An 18,654-nucleotide genomic window follows, 5' to 3' on the forward strand; every position below is an offset into this window, starting at 1 on the left:
GATGGGTGTGTCAGAGGCAATGAGATTGGCACAGGGTAGAGCAGGGTTTAGGGCTGTTGTACATAGGGTCGCTATGAGTCGCAAACGACTCTACGGCACATAACAACAACAACAGCAACTTTGTGTTATATTTAGTAAGTAGAAATCATTGCTCTTTGTGTATAGCTTCATATATTTGTTGTATATGAGGAAATTAATTTATTGCATCATTTAATTAACAGATGTTTGATAGTAGATTAGAAATAATTCATGTTTAGACTTAGAATTCTTTTTCAGGAGAGGAGGAAAAATCATTAGGATAACAGGTTTGTGGGCCTGTATGTGAACAAATAGGAAAGATGTTATGGAAACTTGATGAGATGGGGTGATGAAAGACATAGATCAATAGTAATTATTTATGTAAAATACAATGTATATGAATGATTGTATAAAATACAATGTAAATTAATGAAGCACAATGTATACAAATGATTGTATATAGAGCATTAAAATTTTTTAAATATACATTATATTCTAATGAAAGTTTATATTCTAATATATAATAAAAAGTAATCTAATTCCTTTTATTTTCTTATTTCACAGCTTGGCTCATCCTCTTCTGTGCCTTTTACATCTATATTTTCTCAACTTTTTATGACTGTAGTGGTTCCTCTCATTATTGGACAGGTAAGATCTTCTATTCTACTTGATCTTTTCTTTGTAGATCAACTTTGTGAATTCTTATGCAGTGTCCAGGCAATTAAGGAAATAGATCTTTAGAATGAAGAGATAATAAAAAATATAAGCCTTCATCAGTCAAAATGTTTTCCCCTTTATATATTTTACTTGGCATCAATCAGCTTTGCAAATAACTATATGGACTTCAGTACAGAATATTATTTTTATTCATCACCCCTTCTTTGTCGCTGCATAAGTAGCTTTAAAACAAATAGCAAATCACTACCTTTCTAAGCAACTTTCAAAAGGCTTCAGCCATGTTTATAGGAATCTTCTCATCGATTCTTCCAACAGTAATTACCGTATCACGTAATTGATAAAATAAACCTTTCATCCTCTTGTTGTTGTTGTTGTTATGTGCCGTCGAGTCGCCTGCGACTCATAACGACCCCATGTACAACAGCCCTAAACTCTTCTCTGTCCTGTGCCAATCACACCGTCTCCGACACTCCCATCCCAATTATCCCAGTCACTGAATCAATCCACCTCATAGAGGGCCTTCCTCTCCTGCACTCTTAAAATTAGGTCTTGCAAATTTCAGAATTTCTTTTCATATCTCTATTCAATTAGAAAACTAGAAAAAATATTCTACTTTAACTTCTTATAAGAAATTAATAGTAAATAACTCATAAGCATATACATTTAAAATCAGGTTTGGTTTTTAATTATGATTGACCACACTAACATAGCACAAAATTTAATGTACTGCTGGAATTAATATGTCTTCAGAAACATATTCATGTTATTAGTATATTCTGATCAGTAAGAGTACTTAGTTTAAGAGCAAATAGATTCTACACAGAACTCCCTTATTCACTGTGTGGCATTGGTCAAGTTGCTTAATCTTCAGTGCTCCACACATAATTTCTTTTCTTTCCTTATTGCCTTTGCTCAGAAAGATTCAACGCTGGTTAAATCCAATCTTGTTCATTTCCATCAGATTCCACAATCCTTCGTTATCCTCACTCCTTGGACAACTCTTAACTTCTTGACTCTCTTTCTCTCCATTGTGAAATCTCTTCTTGTGCAGTTGACAGCCTCTAATACCTGTTGGAGGGTGAGCTTCAGACTCTTCTAATTGAGTTAATTGAGTGGCAGTGAGAACAAGAGAGCACACTGACCTTAGTTTCCAGTAAGTTGACTCGGATCTTATGTGTAACAGAATGAAACATCGCCTGTGATACTGCAGCGTCCTCAGGATTTTTGAGCTCATAGTGGCAGCCATGGTGTCAATCCAATTCATTGCAAGTTTTTTCTCATATTCACCTACTGTACCTCACAAAGGTCTGATTTTGCATATAGTGGAACAACTGGACTTGCCTAGAGAGAAAGACATAATTATTTTCATCTTTTAAATTCTTGACCTCACATTTAAGATGTGTCTTTAACACTTCCTAGAATTCTGTTGTATTTGCTTATGAAGTTTTTTTTATCTCCCAAATTCTTCGCACCCTAACTTCTATTTTCAAATCTCTTTTAACTATCATCCCTCTGCAATACTCTCTCACTCTTGCATACATTCAGATTTGCTGACTTTACTTTTGTTTTCAAATATGCTGATCTTATAAATCTTGGCATATCCCTCTTCATCTTTACATGTCTAGCTTTCTCTAATCATTCAGTTCAAAGGTCACCTCAGAAACATGATCCTCACAAAGGAGAAAAGTATGCCTGGAAGTCATTTATATTGGTAGGCAGTGGCAAAGCCCAAGGTAGACTTCACATAGAACCCCCACCTTATATAATAACTATTTGATTATTATTTTTCTACTCTAGTTTAAATTCTGCTTATCATTCCATTGTTACTGCTTCTGGTTTCTTTATTATTTATGGTTTTTATTTATCTTCCAAACTAGACTGTAAACTCCCTAAAAACAGGTACTTTGTGAGACTAGCTCATCTCTGATTTATTTTCCATCTGTTGACTCACATAACTTTTATGTGACCTTTGAGAATTTTTTAAAAAATGAGTGTATGTGCTATTTCAGAGAAAATACATGCCAAGTAAAGTTGCCCCTTTTCTCAGTTTCTTAATTGTTACTGGAAGGGCTAGACCGGAAAATAAGTATTTGCACAGATTTTTTGTGTGTGTGTATGATTTTTTTAATTTTATACTAGTTTATTTACAATATTTGAATGCATTGTTTTCAAGAACAGATTTTTTCCAATTTCCCTCACTCCCCCACCCATCATATTATCCAACTCCATGATTAATACCCCTGCCTCTTGCACATCCTCATCCCTCTGCTTCCACCCTCCCCACCCCCTTGGATCCTTATACTCATTCTACAATAATGGTTTTATATAATCTTTGCCCTTGTGGGATTAAGTTAATTAATAATCTGCTTATCATGTATTTATCATGAGTTTATCATGATCTGTTAAGCAAGCAATAGATATTAAAGGTAGAAAATAGCTATACAACCTTCTTCAGGAGGATGAAATAAGGTAATAGTAGGAAATTTTAAAAAATATTTGAAACAACCTATGTGCCCATCAACAAACAAATGGATAGAGAAGCTGTGGTATATTCACATAATGGAATACTATACTGCATTGAAAAACAAGAAACTCATGCAATATTATTCAAAATGGGGGACCCTGGAGGACATTATGCTGAGTGAAGTATCTCAGTCACAAAAGGACAAATACTGTATGGTGCCACTGTTGTAAAACAGGACTGACATCGGGATTGGGGGGAGACTGAAAAAGATGGGATAAATAATGTATACTGCACTGAAACAGATGAGGGAGAAAACTGTTTAAAAGGGATATGTGATTAGGTATTTTTGTCATGACAGGAGTCCAAAGCGAAGGCTGCATAGTGGAGTGGACTTGAGGGGAGGGATTGTGAAACAGTGAAAGAATTTTTCTTTTACTTTTCAAAGAGAAGAGTGAACTGGGGGCAGAGGGGTGGGCAGGGAGAAAAGTGAATGAATGAATGGAAATCCAAAGTCTCTGTATATTTTCATTGAAATTAATAATAAAAAAAATTACAAAAAAATTTGAAAAGTGAAATAGATAATGGATATTTATTGTACCCACTTACTATTACTATTCTTTGCACTTTTTACAAAGTATATTAATATTATTTTTTAATATATTAAATATTTACTTTCTAATCACCTCTAATCATTTAATGATAAGGAGTGCTGCCAATGCCAAGTGCGGCCAACCCAAAGGCATGCTGTTTGAATCCACCAGCTACTCCATGGGAGAAAGATGAGCAGTTTCCCACCATGTTATTGTCTGCCACTGAAAACTCACTGAAGGGTCAGCTATAAGTTGATTCCTACTCGACAGTACTCAAGAACAGCAACTGTGTAATTCATTTGAATTTACAGTTAATACTTAAGGATTGAGCAGTCAGGAAATCAAATGATGTATTGCATTGGGAAAATCTTCTGTAAAAGACTTGAACGATGTCTAAAGAACAAAGGTATCAGTTAACACACTAAGGTGCATCTGCCCTAAGTATTATCAGTCAGCTCCTACACCTCTGCTGCTGTACCAGATATACCACAAGTGCATGGCTTTTTACAAACAGGTGTGTGTGTTTTTAACAAACACAAATTTCTTTTCTTTATTTTTATTTATTTATTTTTCTCTTTTTTAAAACAAAAAGGAGCTCTGATGGGAGTTGTATTGCCAACCCAAAGGCAGATGGTTCAAATCCACCAGCAGGTCCTTGGAAGAGAAGTGAGTGGACAGTTTCCTTTCATGCAATTTATAGCCTCTAAAGACCTGCTGGAGGATCAGCTATGAATCAGTTTTTACTCTAGGGAGCATAACAACTACAAAGCGGAAAAACAAGAATTCATACTCTTTATAGTATGGATTGAGATAGTGGTTGCAACATGTTGTCATTGTTTTGATTGCCCTTGAGTCAAGCATAACTCATAGTGGCCCTACAAACAGAAGACCTAAAGCCTTTCTATAACTATTGTCGTTTCTTAAAGAAATATAGACATAGAGAGGTTGCAACATAGAGACAAGCAAAACCATGATTGTGAGGATGACGCAGAACTGGGAAATATTTCATTCACTTGTATATAGGGCTCAATATTACCACCACCACCAACACAGGAGTGTGAGAGACAGTTAACAAGGAAGGCTAAAGAAGAATTGATTCCTTTGAAATTTGGCATTGGTGAAGAGTATAGACTGTACCATGACTGCCTAAAGAACAAACACATCTGAAGAAATATAGTCAGGTGCTTCTTGCAGGCAAGGAAGGCAAGACTTAGATACTTTGGCATATTATCAGGAGAGGCAAATCCCTGGGGGAAATATCATATTTGGTGAAATGCAAGATCAGTAACAAAAAAGAGGGAAGAGTTTCAATGAAAGGGATTGACACAGTAACTGAAACAAAGGGTTCGAGCCCTGCAGCCATTGTGAAGATAGAACAGGATGGAGATCCGTTTCATTCTCTTGTTCATGTTGTTGTTGTTGTTATGTGCCGTCGAGTTGTTTCCTACTCATAGCGACCCTATGTACAACAGCCCTAAACCCTGCTCTATCCTGCGCCAACCGCACTGCCTCTGACACACCCATCCCGATTACCCCAGTCACTGAACCGATCCATCTCATAGAGGGTCTTCCCCTCCTGCGCCGTCCCTCCACCCTCCCAAGCATGATGTCCCTCTCCAAGGACCCGTCCCTCCTCGCAACATGTCCAAAGTATGTCAGACGAAGCCCCAGAATCCTTGCCTCCAAGGAGTAGCTTGGTTTAATCCTCTCCAAGATGAATCTGTTTGTTTTCCTGGCAGTCCATGGTACATTCAGTACCCTTCTCCAGCACCACAGCTCAAAAGCATCCACTCTCCTTCTGTCCTCCCTAGTCATTGTCCAACTCTCTGATGCATAACAAGCGATTGCAAATACCATGACCTGTATCAGGCGCACCTTAGTCTCCAGAGAGACACTGTTGCTCCTGAGTACCTTTGAGAGGTCCCTAACAGCAGACTTTCCCATCGTGATACGCTTTTTGATTTCCTGACTGCTGGTGCCAAGAGTGTTGACTGTGGAGCCGAGCAAACTGAAGCTGTGAACACTCTCAATCTCTTCATCATCCATCCTGACGCTGCCAATTGGTCCAGTGGCGAGAATCTTTGTCTTCTTGACATTGAGCCTCAGTCCATACTGAAGGCTGCAGTCCTTGATAGGGTTGGTTATTCTGAGTTGGAATAAACTCAGGGACACCCAAAACCAACAAATACTTTAAAAACATTATTTAAAGTTCAACATTTTATACAATGAATTCTATTTTATATCCCTGGCTATACAATAAAATTCATCGTATAGAATGTTGAACTTTAAATGTTTTTTAAGTATTTGTTGTTAGCATGAGTGGCATCTACTTCCTACAAAACATGCCTCTGGAAACTCTATGAACTTTGATAAATGATAATAGTCATAGAAAGACTTCAGGCCTTTTGTTCATAGGCTCACAATGAGTTGTGCTCAACTTGATGACAATCAACAACAACAACATCATCCCTGGCTATCTATTTCTGTTGAATATTAATGAGGAAACAAGCCACATTACAAAAATACATGAATTCAGTGAATTTAAAGGTAAAAATTGGAGAAATAATCTCAAGCTACCTGGAAGTAAATACGTTGTGAAGTTCAAATATAACATGAAAAATTATCTGTCATAGCACCACCCAAGAATCAATTTTGAAAATATAAATACAGAATGAGGAGGAAAATAGCAAAGAAATGCCTGGCCAGAGCTAAAATTAAAATGACGGTGCAGTGTTTTCTAAGAAAGTGTTAAATATTTCATTCCAGCAAGGAAGTCTGGAATTTTGTTTAAATCACATATATTCTTGACAAATGTTGTTGTTGTTGTTGTTGTTGTTGTTGTTGTTGTTGTTGTTATGTGCCATCAAGTTGCTTGCAACTCATAGCGACCCTATGTACAACAGCTCTAAACTCTGCTCTGTCCTGTGCCAATCGCACTGTCTCTGACACACCCATCCCAATTACCCAAGTCACCGAATCAATCCCCCTCATAGAGGACCTTCCTTTCCTGCGCCTGATGTCCTTCTCCAAGGAAATGGAGAATGATAATGTTAAAATTTCAACTGGCTGAATTAAGAGATGGTGAAGTTTGCTGTGCAGTGTAGTTTATAGCCAAAGCACACCTTTAAATCATGTCAATACTACTTAAAGTTTTTTTGGTGCACAACAGGGAACCCTGGTGGCCTACTGGTAAGATTAGGCTTAATACGTATGACAACAGCCCATAATAGGAAGTATATCATTGCAAAGAGGACTTGGTGGGGGGAGGTCCACAATTGTGCAATAATCATTTAATATTTTTTTTAAAAGTGAACTGGGTGCGGGGAAAGGGAGAGAGAAGGATTAAAATGTGCAACAAAGAGTGAATGAAAATACAACTTCTCTGTAAATGTTCATTAAAATCACAATTAAAATAAAATATTATTAAAAAAAAAAAAGAAGAAGAAGAAACTGTCCTGCAGTCACAAGGCCAGCTGTTCAAATACACCAGTTGCTCCATGGGGGAAGGATGGGATTAACTGCCTCTGAATACCTGCTGGAGGATCAGCTATGAGTCATTTTCAGAAGGATAGATTTATTTTTTTAATTGTTGTTGAGTCAGAACCAACTCATATCTGACCCCCTAGTGGGTTTTCCGAGGCAATCAATTGCACAGGAGGAGAATGCCATCTTTCTGCAGTGGAGCAATTGGTGGATTGGACCCATATGCCTTTGAGTTGGCAGCACAAATCCTTCTTGTTGTTGCTATTGTTGTTGTTAGGTCAAGACAACACACAAGTCTTAGCAACTGTATGAACAACAGACCTGAATCCTGTCCTGTCCTCTGCCATCCTCATCATTTCTGATAAACTTCAGCCCACTGCTGCAGTCACCGTGTCAATCCACCTTGCTGAGCATCTTCTTTTTTGCTGATCCTCCACTTTTCCAAACATGATATTCCTTTCCAATGAATAGCTTCTCCTAGCAACATGTGAAAAGTATAAGAAACAAAGTTGTGCCATCCTTGCCTGCAAGTGGCACTCTGGCTGCACCTTCTCCTAGGCATATCTGTTTGCTCTTTTGGCAGTCCATGGGACTCTTCTCCAGCACCCACAGCTCAGATGCATCGATTCTTCTCTGTCATCCTTATTCATTGTCCAACTCTCAGAGGCATAACAAGTGATTGAAAAGACTGTGGCCTGAATCAGGCACACTTTAGTCTTCAAGTGGACATCATTGCTTTTCAGCATTTTGGAGAGGTAACTGACAGCAGGCATATCTAAAGCTGTATGTCTCCTGATCTCCTGATTGTTGGTACGAAGGGTACTGATTATGGATCTAAGTAAGATGAAATAATTACCAGATCTGTGGAGCCTGGAAAGGTAGAATGTGCTTTGCTTAGGGAAAAACTCAGAACAAAACCAAAACAGGTGAAAAACAACCTGATTTCCCCTCGGGTTGGTTTGTTGTTGTTGTTGTTTGTTTTTTACTTATGGATCTTTGTCAGATTCCTAACTTTGCAGACTTGTAAGTGTCCACCATTAATTCATTTAGAAGAAAGACATTTTACTTAGGAAAGAGCCAGGACTCAGGTCACTGTACTTAAAAAATCCTTTATTATCAGACTCTGAAAGATATTAGCACAACTAAGTCAAGTTACTGCTTATAAAATGGAATGATCATTTGTCTTGTTTTTTTTTTTAAATGTGGATGATTTTCCTGGTATATGCCACCCATTTATTTGCGTATTTTAGGAGTAAGGTGGTGCTGGGAGAGGGAGACACTTTACTGTTAGATTTGTGAGAAGACAAACTGTTGCAAGGAGAGAGGGCTGTTGTATTTTAGCAATTGCATATTAAATTAAGATCAGAGAACACCACCTATTTTAATAACATGCATTGTTTTCATGAATTTTTTTCTTAAACACATTTTGTTAAATGTTGGAAATTACAAGCTTTTCATTATAAAGCATAGTGGATTATGAAATGACCTTTTCTATGAAGTCCCTCTATAGCTTTGCAGTAAATAAGCCACTACTCCCAAAGTGGTATGTGTGGACACTGCCATGCTCTCCTATCCAAAATGTGTGTTCTGACACAGTACTTCTCTTATTTCTCTGAACTTTACAACATTTGTAGCTAAAAGAAAGAAATGAACATTAGATAAATCCCTATGGGTTGGGATACGTCTATAAAAACGTATAGTCTTAAAAATATGAATCCAACTGTAACTTTCATAACACAACCTACTTAAATGAGTTGTTTAAACTACTATTTATCTGGTAAATAGGATGCACTCAATACGTGACACTTGTTTCTTTCTTAATTCTCCCAGCCTTGCAATCTTTCCGCTGTCCTTTTGTTCTATCTGATCACCTCTCTGTTGACATTCCCCTTTTACCACTCTTATTTCACTTAGGATGTCCTTGAGAATGGTAGACATTGATCCAAACACCACTTGTTCAAAGGTTCTGTTTTGAGTAGTTTATTTTATACCTTAGTATCTGTGAAAGTATGCTCCATAATAAATTAAGCCTTTTTAATGACAGAGTTTTTTTTTAAGAGAACAGAACCTCATCAGCCTTGTGAGAAGTCCCCTGACCTCATTATTGCTAATGGATCATAGTAATTCAGCCTGTTGTGAAATCTCATGTTCAATTATGCAGGATAATGAGTGACTCAAAATTTAATATGTCTCAACTAGAGTCCTTATGATAGGGCTTTCAAAAGTGAAAGGTTTTAAGCAGAATGACTAAACCCAAAGTTATTATCAATATTCCAATTGTCATGGTTTTTATTTATCTGATTTGATGTTAAGATGAAAGGATTGCTGTGTAACTTTGGATTTCATGGATCCTTTTGTGGCAAAGTTAGGGCAGGTTTCTTCATTTTTACGTGTTAATTCTGGGATTCTAAAAGCATGCAAATGACATTTGTCTTTGGATTCACAAAAACTCCAGATATTCAGAGTTTGAATTATTTAAACTCCCACAACACATGCACTTTTGCTTTTCAAGCATGAGTTATAATTTAATTAAAAACTTCTGGTGCATTGCTAGCATTTTAAATATTAATATGTTCCATGGATCACTTTCGATTATCTACTCTCTAGAAATTCTTGAAGATGTCAGATTTTTAAGATTTCCAAAGTTGTACTTGGAATTGTCTGTTGAGGCAAAGGGGACTGTGATAATTACACACATCCATTAGGATCAGCAGAGGAGATAAACTTTGGGGAGGCTTAATGGGCATGTCTCGGTGACAGCTAGCAAAGAGCATTTGGCATGATTAAGGATGGATTTGAATGCAGTTGAAAATATACTCTCATTATGGACACCCAGTGGAAGTTGCACTACAAATGTTAAATTCCCTAGAAGAAGAGTGGTGTGGCAGGGAAGCTTTGAAATCCACTGTGGCCATCATCCAAATTATTCTCTTCTCTTTATGTCTTTCTGCTGTCAGAATCACTTTGCGATGCCCAATTCGGCTCCCCGGGTTTCTGAAAAGAGGCAACCTGTTGCTCTATGTATTTCAGATTGTCCGGAGGTACATCAAGGAGTGGCTTGAAAGAAAGAAGCCTCCTTTTGGTGCTGTCAGCAGCAGCGTTCTCCTCATGATCATCTACACAACGTTCTGTGACACGTTCTCTAACCCAAATATTGACCTGGATAAATTCAGCCTTGTTGTCATAGTGTTCATAAGTAAGTCGGAAGATGGGCCATCTTTGCTCTCCTCAGTCTCCTCTGTAGCAATATGTGGTGTGATCTGTATGCTCTCCATTTATTTCAATCTTTGATTTGGTTAAGAAAGAATACTTAGTTTCTTGCTCTGTTTTACTTAGTAACTTGATCATGTGTGTCTGTTCTTTCAAAGATGCCAGTCATGAATTTATGGGCTTAATTTTCTTTATTTTTTATGTTCAGTGCATTGTTCTGTGAACTACAGTAGTTGATGCCAGGGAAGCCACAGTATCTGTCAAATTTAAATGTTAGATTGAATAATACTTTGTTACCAACTTATTTTATTATAATTTTTAAATTTATTTCCCCACTTTTGGTGGGTTAGAAACAGAAGTTACAATATGTGATGCTATTATTTGTATATTAATTAGTCAAAATGTGAGTATTCATGTGATTATATTTTCATTAAAGTATGTACACAGTACAATTTTATTTTAAGATGTAACAAACTATGAAATGCAGGTAACTGCTAAATCTCAAAAAAAAATCACCTTTTTTGTTCTATTCATATTATCATGGAGCAGATAACTTTTAATAATATTTTAATAGAAAATAATATTTTGTTATTAAAATCACAAATTATTCTAAAGCATACTATATAGTAAGCATTTACAATGTTTGCTATAGGTATTCATAATATAAACCAGCTTTTTCCTAAATTCATGAAATTAAAGAAAAAAAATTAAAGAGGCCTTTGAATTGTCCCTGAATAATAGGTATCATGGATTATTTCAGAATGTCTCCAAGAATGGATTGAGTCACATGTTTTTATCAGTTTAGCAATGTATGTTTGTTTCACCATTTGAATACCTCCAAGTTCAGATCAAACTAAGTGTGCAGTAAATGAATACTACAAATACTGTCTTTATCATGTTAATTTAGATTTTTTTTTTATTTTAGTATTTTCTATTCAACTGAGCTTTATGCTTTTAACGTTCATATTTTCAACAAGGTAAGTAATTTTGTTCCTCTTACTACTGTTCATTTGTTTCTTAAATGAATCATGTTTACTTGACTTCTATATCACAGCTCTACCCTAGTTTTCCTCCTGTATCCCTGACCACTTTGTCTTCCTCCTGTTCAAATTGTAGATATTACCAAAGGATCTATCCTTGCCCTTGCGTCATCATGTGCTTCACACTATGCTTATGCAACTTCCTCCTTGCTACTGACTCAAGCTGCCATATTCATGTGGGTGATTTCAAAGTCTAGGCCTTCCAATCCAGTGTTTTCCTGACTTCTAGTGCTGTGACTTAACAAGACCTCAGACTCAAGATACTAAAAATGGAGCTACTCTTCTTCCTTAAAAATTTCTTCTTGCATTTCTTTCGTGATGTTTTTCTTTCAGGGTCTAGACTGTTTGGAGTTTGCTGAGCTTCTTGAATGTGAATTTCCTCATTTTTCATAATACTTGGGAAGTTTTCTTCTAGTACTTCTTCCACAATTTTCTCAGTGCTCAGTCCTTCCCTTTCATTCTGGAATTCCAATTACACATCATGTTTTATTTGATATTATCCCACATGACTAATGTTTTATGCCTTTTTCTTCCAGTAAGTTCCCAATGAGGTTCTTGTCTTCTAACTCGCTGACTCTCTGTACCATCTCCTCTATGCTGCTTTTATGTCCCTCCATCATGTTGAAAAATTCTACCATATCAGCCTTGATATTCTGGATTGTGTTTGCATGCATTCCTGTTTTTTCAAGTACTATGTTGTATGTATCCTCTTTGTCTTGTGATGGTTTTTTTTTAAATTGTTGTATCTCTCTACTATGGTTTCAATTCTTTCTTCCATTATTTATAGGTTCTTCAGTGGGAGTTTGTATAACTCCACATCAGTATATTTCTTCTGCCTCTGGGATATTATTGGATCTGCAATCTGGTGTTCATTTTTAGGAGGCTTGTTTTGTTTTTTCATAATTTTTGAAGCTGCCTACTTCTTCCTTGGCATTACCTAAAGTTCTTCCTGGTCTTCCTCGTCTGTGAGATGCAATTTCTGTTGTATCTGCCTAGGTTGTAGGCAGCTCCTTCTCTTAATGATGCTATTGATAAGTTGCAGACCTTAAGTGTTGCCCCCCCCCCCCATTCAGTTTTCCAGTGATAGGTAGTCTTCCCTGCTGGTTGTCTATAGATGGCTCTTTGCCCTGTTTCCTCTGGCAAGATTTTATCCACTTGTGCTTTGAGGAACAGGAAGCTGAGATCTCTCCAGCTCCTCGGCTGTGGTGGGTCCTCACTTCTCTGTTCTGTCCTGTAGTTTGGAGGGGAGTGATTTCCCCTTGGAGGGGAGGAGGAGAAGAGGCCCAGAAAAGTATTGAAGTCCCATCATTGCAGCTCTCATGTCTCAGAATGTACTAATGGCCGGCCCAAGTACCTAGACTAGCTGGGGTGGAGCAGAGGCTCAGGAAATTGGCGAGTTCTCAACAGTGCAGATCCCAAGTCTTGCAAGTTGCTAATAGCCATGTTCTTGTCCCTCTCCCTGGGGTAGTTGGGAGGGGAATATTCCCACCTGAGCAGACAAAGGTTCTTGTGTTTCTTGCTTTACTTTTTAATAGAATCACCATCTTTAGTGGTCTCTTGATTGACACCACTATTTGTTTGCTTATTTGTTTTTATTTTTAATTTTGTATTGTACTAGTTTAATTATAATATTCAAATACATTGTTTTTCAGATCAGATTCTTTCAATCTCCTTTACTCCCCAATCAAATTGTACAACCCCATGATTAATACACACAGACACACACACACACACACACACACATCCTCATTCTTCTGCTTCCACTCTCCCACCCCTCTTGGATCCTCATACTTATTCCACAATAATGGTTTTATACAGTTTTTGTCCTTGTGAGACTGAGTTAGTTCACTCGCGTAATGCTCTCCAGTCCCTCCAAGCTAGGTAATTTACAAAATCATTGCTCCTGCATGTCACATAGTATTCCATATTATCCCATTGTGTGAATGGAGCATAATTTCTCAATCCATTTGATTGTGGTTGAACATCTGAGCTGTTTCCATATTCTTATGATGGTGAATAATGCTGCTATGAACGTTGGTGTACAAGTCTCAGTTTGTGCCTCAGTTTTAATTTTCTCAGGGTATATTCCAGTGGAATCACAGCTTTTTGAGGAAGCATCAAACTGCCTTCCAGAATGATTGTACCATTTTATAATCCCTCCAACAATGTATAAGAGTTCCTTTCTCTTCACATCCTCTCCAAAATTTATTACTTGCTATCCTAATAAACTTTGCCAGCCGTTACTGGCATGAGATGGTATTTCATTATGCACTATTATTTTTTTAAATATCTCTTGATCTTGCCTCTGTAATATTTTCTGTGCTCCCGAAGTCAAGTCTCTCATTCAGGCTTCTGTTGCCCTTAAGTTGCATTGGCTATCTTAGTATGCTCTCCATTTCTCAGCTCGACTATATTTAGTGCATTTTCAGTACAGAGCCTATGTTCTGTATTAAATCTCTTGTTTTGAAAGCTCTCTCTCATTACCTTTCTAGTCAGAATCAACTCACAGCTGACCCTCCAGTAGATTTCTCAGACTATAAATCACATAGGAGGTGGTTTCCCATCTTTTTCCCATGGAAAAGCTGGTGGTTGACAGTGCTGCTCTTTATTCACTAGATTACCAGAGTTAGTCAGTGAACGTTTATTGTCTTCAGAATAAAGTTCTTTCTTAAGAGCTAAGGACAAAGCCTTTCAACTTATTTTCCAACCCTATGAGCCACTATTAGCATTCATACTCCCTAAACTTTAGATGAGATGAACTTCTTGCTGTTTCCTAGAAGAATCTCATTCTCATTTCTATCACATGCTAAGGTTGTTCTCCATTCCTAAACTGTTCTCCATGTCCTCCCTCATTAATCTTCACCATACTTAAATGCTCACCTCCAGAACACCTTTTCCACTAATATTTTACATTCAACACATAATACTTTGTTTGAGAAAAGTATTCATTCACCAGATAAGAAATGTTCATTTCACAAGATATGAAGTTTTGATCAGTTTCACAAGATAAGCATTGATTCCAATCCTGTATCACATTATAGAATAGATGGTATTCTTAGTGATAACATTGATAGCTTAATGTCCTCTAAGTGCTACAATAAGCCATATTGCAGCCATTTCAAAGGAGAAGGAAACACTTCCAAAGAAAATGGTAAAGCAAGTTTCATGGAAGAAATGGGGTTTTACATAGAAAATGTATTAATTGTTCAACAAAGAGAAAGGTTAACAGGGAGGTTCTTAATGAGAAAAGATGCAAAAGTGCAAACATGAAAATTAACATATAAACACAAAACAGAGCAGTTGCTATGTTGGCCTATTTGTTGTTGTTTGATAGGATTGAATAAGAATCAACCATTGCTCACTCTCTAGTAGGTTTTCAGAAGCAATAAATCTCACAGGAGAAGATTGCCCATCTTTCTCCTACAGAGCAGTTGGTGGATTCAAACCATGTGTGTTTCCATTGACAGAGCAGCTCCTTACCAGTAACCACCAGAGCTCCATACAGTGTCTTACGTTGTTGTTGTTGTTGTTGTTGTTGTTGTTGTGCCATTAAGTAAAAATGGAACCATAACTGACCCTCCAATGGGTTTTCAGAGGCAGTAAATCACTCAGGAGGAGATCGCCCATCCTTCTCTCGTGGAGCACCTGGTAGAATCTAATCGCGTGCTTTGGGGATTGCAGTGCAGCTCCTTTTCACTAGGCCACAGTGGCCCATAGTACTAATCAAACTCAAACCCGTTGCTGTCCAGTTGGAACTGACGCATAGCTGACCCTCAAGCCAGTTTTCAGAGGCTGTAAATCACACAAGAGGTGAGTGTGCATCCTTCGCCTAAGGACTTGAACTACCAGAGAGGTGCCGCCTTTGGGTTAACAGTGCAACTGCTGAGATTAAATGTCATAAATAATAAAAAAGGTAAAGTGGAATCAGGTTGCAAGATCTTTCAGTATATGGTTCTAGAAAAGGTAAGGGATCTATGTATATGGTTGAAAGTCTGTAAGAACAGGGCTGGGCTCTGCATTCACCATGTAGGTGTTAATGGCACTTGGTAGAGCACTAGGCTGATTGTAAACAGTCAATAAAAGCCTATTGATTGATATAATTTGAGTCATTTTCCCAAGCTTGTGGTTGTGATTTATGAAGTAAGCATAAAGCCTGGAGCTATTAAAGTCACAGAGAAAATGTAACTTAATTGGTTAGACTGAGAATGGGAGTTATTTTAAAGTTATTTTTGTAAATGACTTGTTGTGTCACCTTCAAAAAAAGACACTTGTTTTTCAAGGTCTGTTTGTTTTCTGATCTTTGAGGCAGAAGTAATACACTTGCTCAGCTTTTCAGACGAGGATGGAACTGTTCTCTCAGTGACTGAAAAATGTCTGGAAAAGACAGAACATTAAACAGCCACCAATGGAATTGTTGAAAAGGGGAGGAGGGTATCACAACTACCTGAATTAAAGAGTTGCATGGAGTAAGCTAGACTTTCGTAAGGCTTTGTGCCTTTAAAACCCTTCTGTTCTCCCTCATTCTGCCTTTGCTGAAATTTCATTGCTTTTACATTTCCTGAAATATGTATCAGACATACATATTCCTTCATAAATATAATGTGGTCGCAGTCATTCTCCAGGGCAGTAGTTGTGAAGCTGAAATTATTATAGTAAAATTGGGAGCATTTTCAAGTAGGAAAACATACAGAAGAAGGTCACTTGTATTTTTCTACTTAAAGGACCCCCACTCCAGAGGATTTTATGGGAATAATGAAAGATACCAACACTGCTCAAGCCCCTGTATGCTGTTCAGGGTGGTGAACAAAGGATGGTGTGTGTATCTGACAGGACAGGCTATGGGACCCTTTGTTTTGTTTGTTATCTCAAGGATCCATGCTTAGAGTGGTTCCATTTCATAGTTTACTGTTTAGTTGTTTGGTGATATACCTAAAACATTTTGCTTGTTTAGTAAGTAACTTGCCTAATGTCATGTGCAAGGAGTAGATCTAGAATTCAAATCTATTTCCAGTTAACTGTGAAGCTCATGCTTTCCCCACCCCCAACTCTGCCTAAGGATTCTAATGATTTTTAAAGTTCCTACTCCTTGCTTTGGTTGGAAAACTTGTAGAAAGTGTTTAATTGGGTTCTTGAAGTTCACACGCCTTAACAAACCAGTCAGGGATACCAGGAGTTTGAACTAGGGCGCTCCTAGTTTGTACGCATGTACTCTGTTGAGAGTCATTTCTGATTTTCTGCTTTTTATTCCTTCCTACTTGAAGTTTGTGAAGTTGGCCTGTGTTTTTCTCAGACTTTCCTTATAATTTCAGCAACTCTGAAAATGTTCTGCTTTTCAAGAGCTACAAAATCTCAGCATGGAAATAAGTTTGTCTCTTTTGTGTGACATATGCCACTGCACCCTGATGATAGAAGTATAGCATAAAGTCCAGAGAGACCCAGCCTAGAAAATTCATCTTTCCTGCAACCCTGCTTACCTAGCTGGTTAACATTTCTTAGAGGTTCTGACCTCGATGCCATTGTTACCACTCCGGTGTCTGGCATGCACCTCTAGATTTTTTTGACTCTGTGTATTAAAAATAGATTTGAGGGCTATCGTTGTGTGTTCTTTATTTGTCAGCAGAATAGTGTGAGAGTTAGAAATTCTAACTCAAGAGTCAAGCCGACTTGGGTTTGAATTCTATTTAATAACTAACTTGTTAGTTTACTCATGTATAAGATGGAGATAGCAATAATATCTACTTTCATAAGGTTATCTGAGGCTGGAATAATATTCATGTGTATAAAGTTCTGAGTATACTACACAGCAGGTTCTCAGTGAGTGTTAGCCACTAGTAGAATTATTTATTATAGAGAAATAATTCTTCTATTTTAGCAAAAGCTGATGAGGAAGAGAAAGGGAACCAACTTTTCTAGCCTAGTAATACATTCCTTTTGATTTTTTTCCTCTCTGTTGCCATCTGATTCCTCAAACCAGAGGCAGTCATGCGTAGTGACCTAAGATGTATGCAACTTTGGGAAACTGTCCAAGCTTAAAAAACACTGTTGAAAAATGTCTCAAGAAAATAAAACTATAACCAGGAGCCACTAAAAAGATATTTTTTTAAAAAAAAAACACGGTTTGGTAGATTGGAATTAGGGTAGCAGAGACCTAGAGAATCATTAGAGCAACAACAGAAACCTTAAAAACAAACAAAAAAAATGGAAAGAAACATATACTTACACATTTAAATAGAGTTTTTAAAGGTTTACCAGTGTACTTCCATCAGATGTCTCAATCTGGCTCTCACCAGTCCGAGGAGTGAAACAGATGGGTTAAAAGGAGAGCAAGAGGAAGGTGGAGGGAGGGAAGACAGGCATTGTTACTTAGAAATGATTCAACTAAACAGCACAGCCCAGGGTAACTTGTTTATGCCACGCAGCTAATGACAGACAATGTCTTCACCTAAAATGAGTGAAGACAAAACACATGTATGGAGGTTAACAAAAGAAAGTCTTTTACATGAAGTTTCTTCCTCTGAAAAACAATGGGTTTAGACGGAACTCTCTCCAAGGACCTTTTCTGTGCCTACCTTCTGTGATTCTGCTAGTAAAACCTTCTGACACGTTTTCCTTGGTGGGTACTGCAAAGGAAGGCAAAGCAAATAGGCTGTAGACAACACTGACTGAAATCTCTGTAGGAGAGAATAAAAAGACCAGTTGGGAAGAAAAGGAAATATACTTCTCAAGGGAAGTCAATGTGATCAAAGGAATAATAAAAACAGAATAAAAAAGAAAATCAATATTAAAAAGAGATAAGGTAGGGTTAGAAAATAAATAATAATGTGATTCCTTTTAAGAGTGTGAGAAGTGATAATCACAGAAAAGAACTACAAGCATTGTTACCTAGATTTTACTAGAATGTATTATATATCTTTCTCTACTGAGTCAGCCCTTAACTGAACAATAGCTGAGGGTGGGTTACTCACCTAACAACTGCTGCCATCCATTATATTTTTGTGGAGGTTTGTTGTTTGTTTGTTTAGTTTAGTTTTTAATTTTATTATTGTTGTGTGTGTCTGTACCGTCAAATCAGATCTGACTGTTACAGGAGGAGATTGCCCCTCCTTCTCCAGCAGAGCATCTGGTGGATTCAAACCGCATATCTCTGGGATTGCATTGCAGCTTCTTGCCA

General features: G+C 37.4%; 1 protein-coding gene across 1 annotated transcript in view; it reads left to right on the forward strand.

Annotated features, from left to right (window-relative positions):
• SLC10A7 (solute carrier family 10, member 7) overlaps nt 1-18,654 on the forward strand; it is a 395,560-nt gene that overhangs the window by 324,315 nt on the left and 52,591 nt on the right. The window contains exons 7-9 of the mRNA XM_006887000.1: nt 583-666; nt 10,264-10,429; nt 11,369-11,420. Coding sequence (XP_006887062.1) covers nt 583-666; nt 10,264-10,429; nt 11,369-11,420 — 302 coding nt within the window. The remainder of the gene's footprint in view (nt 1-582; nt 667-10,263; nt 10,430-11,368; nt 11,421-18,654) is intronic.

The sequence above is a fragment of the Elephantulus edwardii genome, unplaced genomic scaffold (genome assembly GCF_000299155.1).
Source record: "Elephantulus edwardii isolate Elephantulus edwardi_28Jun2011 unplaced genomic scaffold, EleEdw1.0 scaffold00053, whole genome shotgun sequence".
In the NCBI taxonomy this organism is placed as follows: Eukaryota; Metazoa; Chordata; class Mammalia; order Macroscelidea; family Macroscelididae; genus Elephantulus; species Elephantulus edwardii.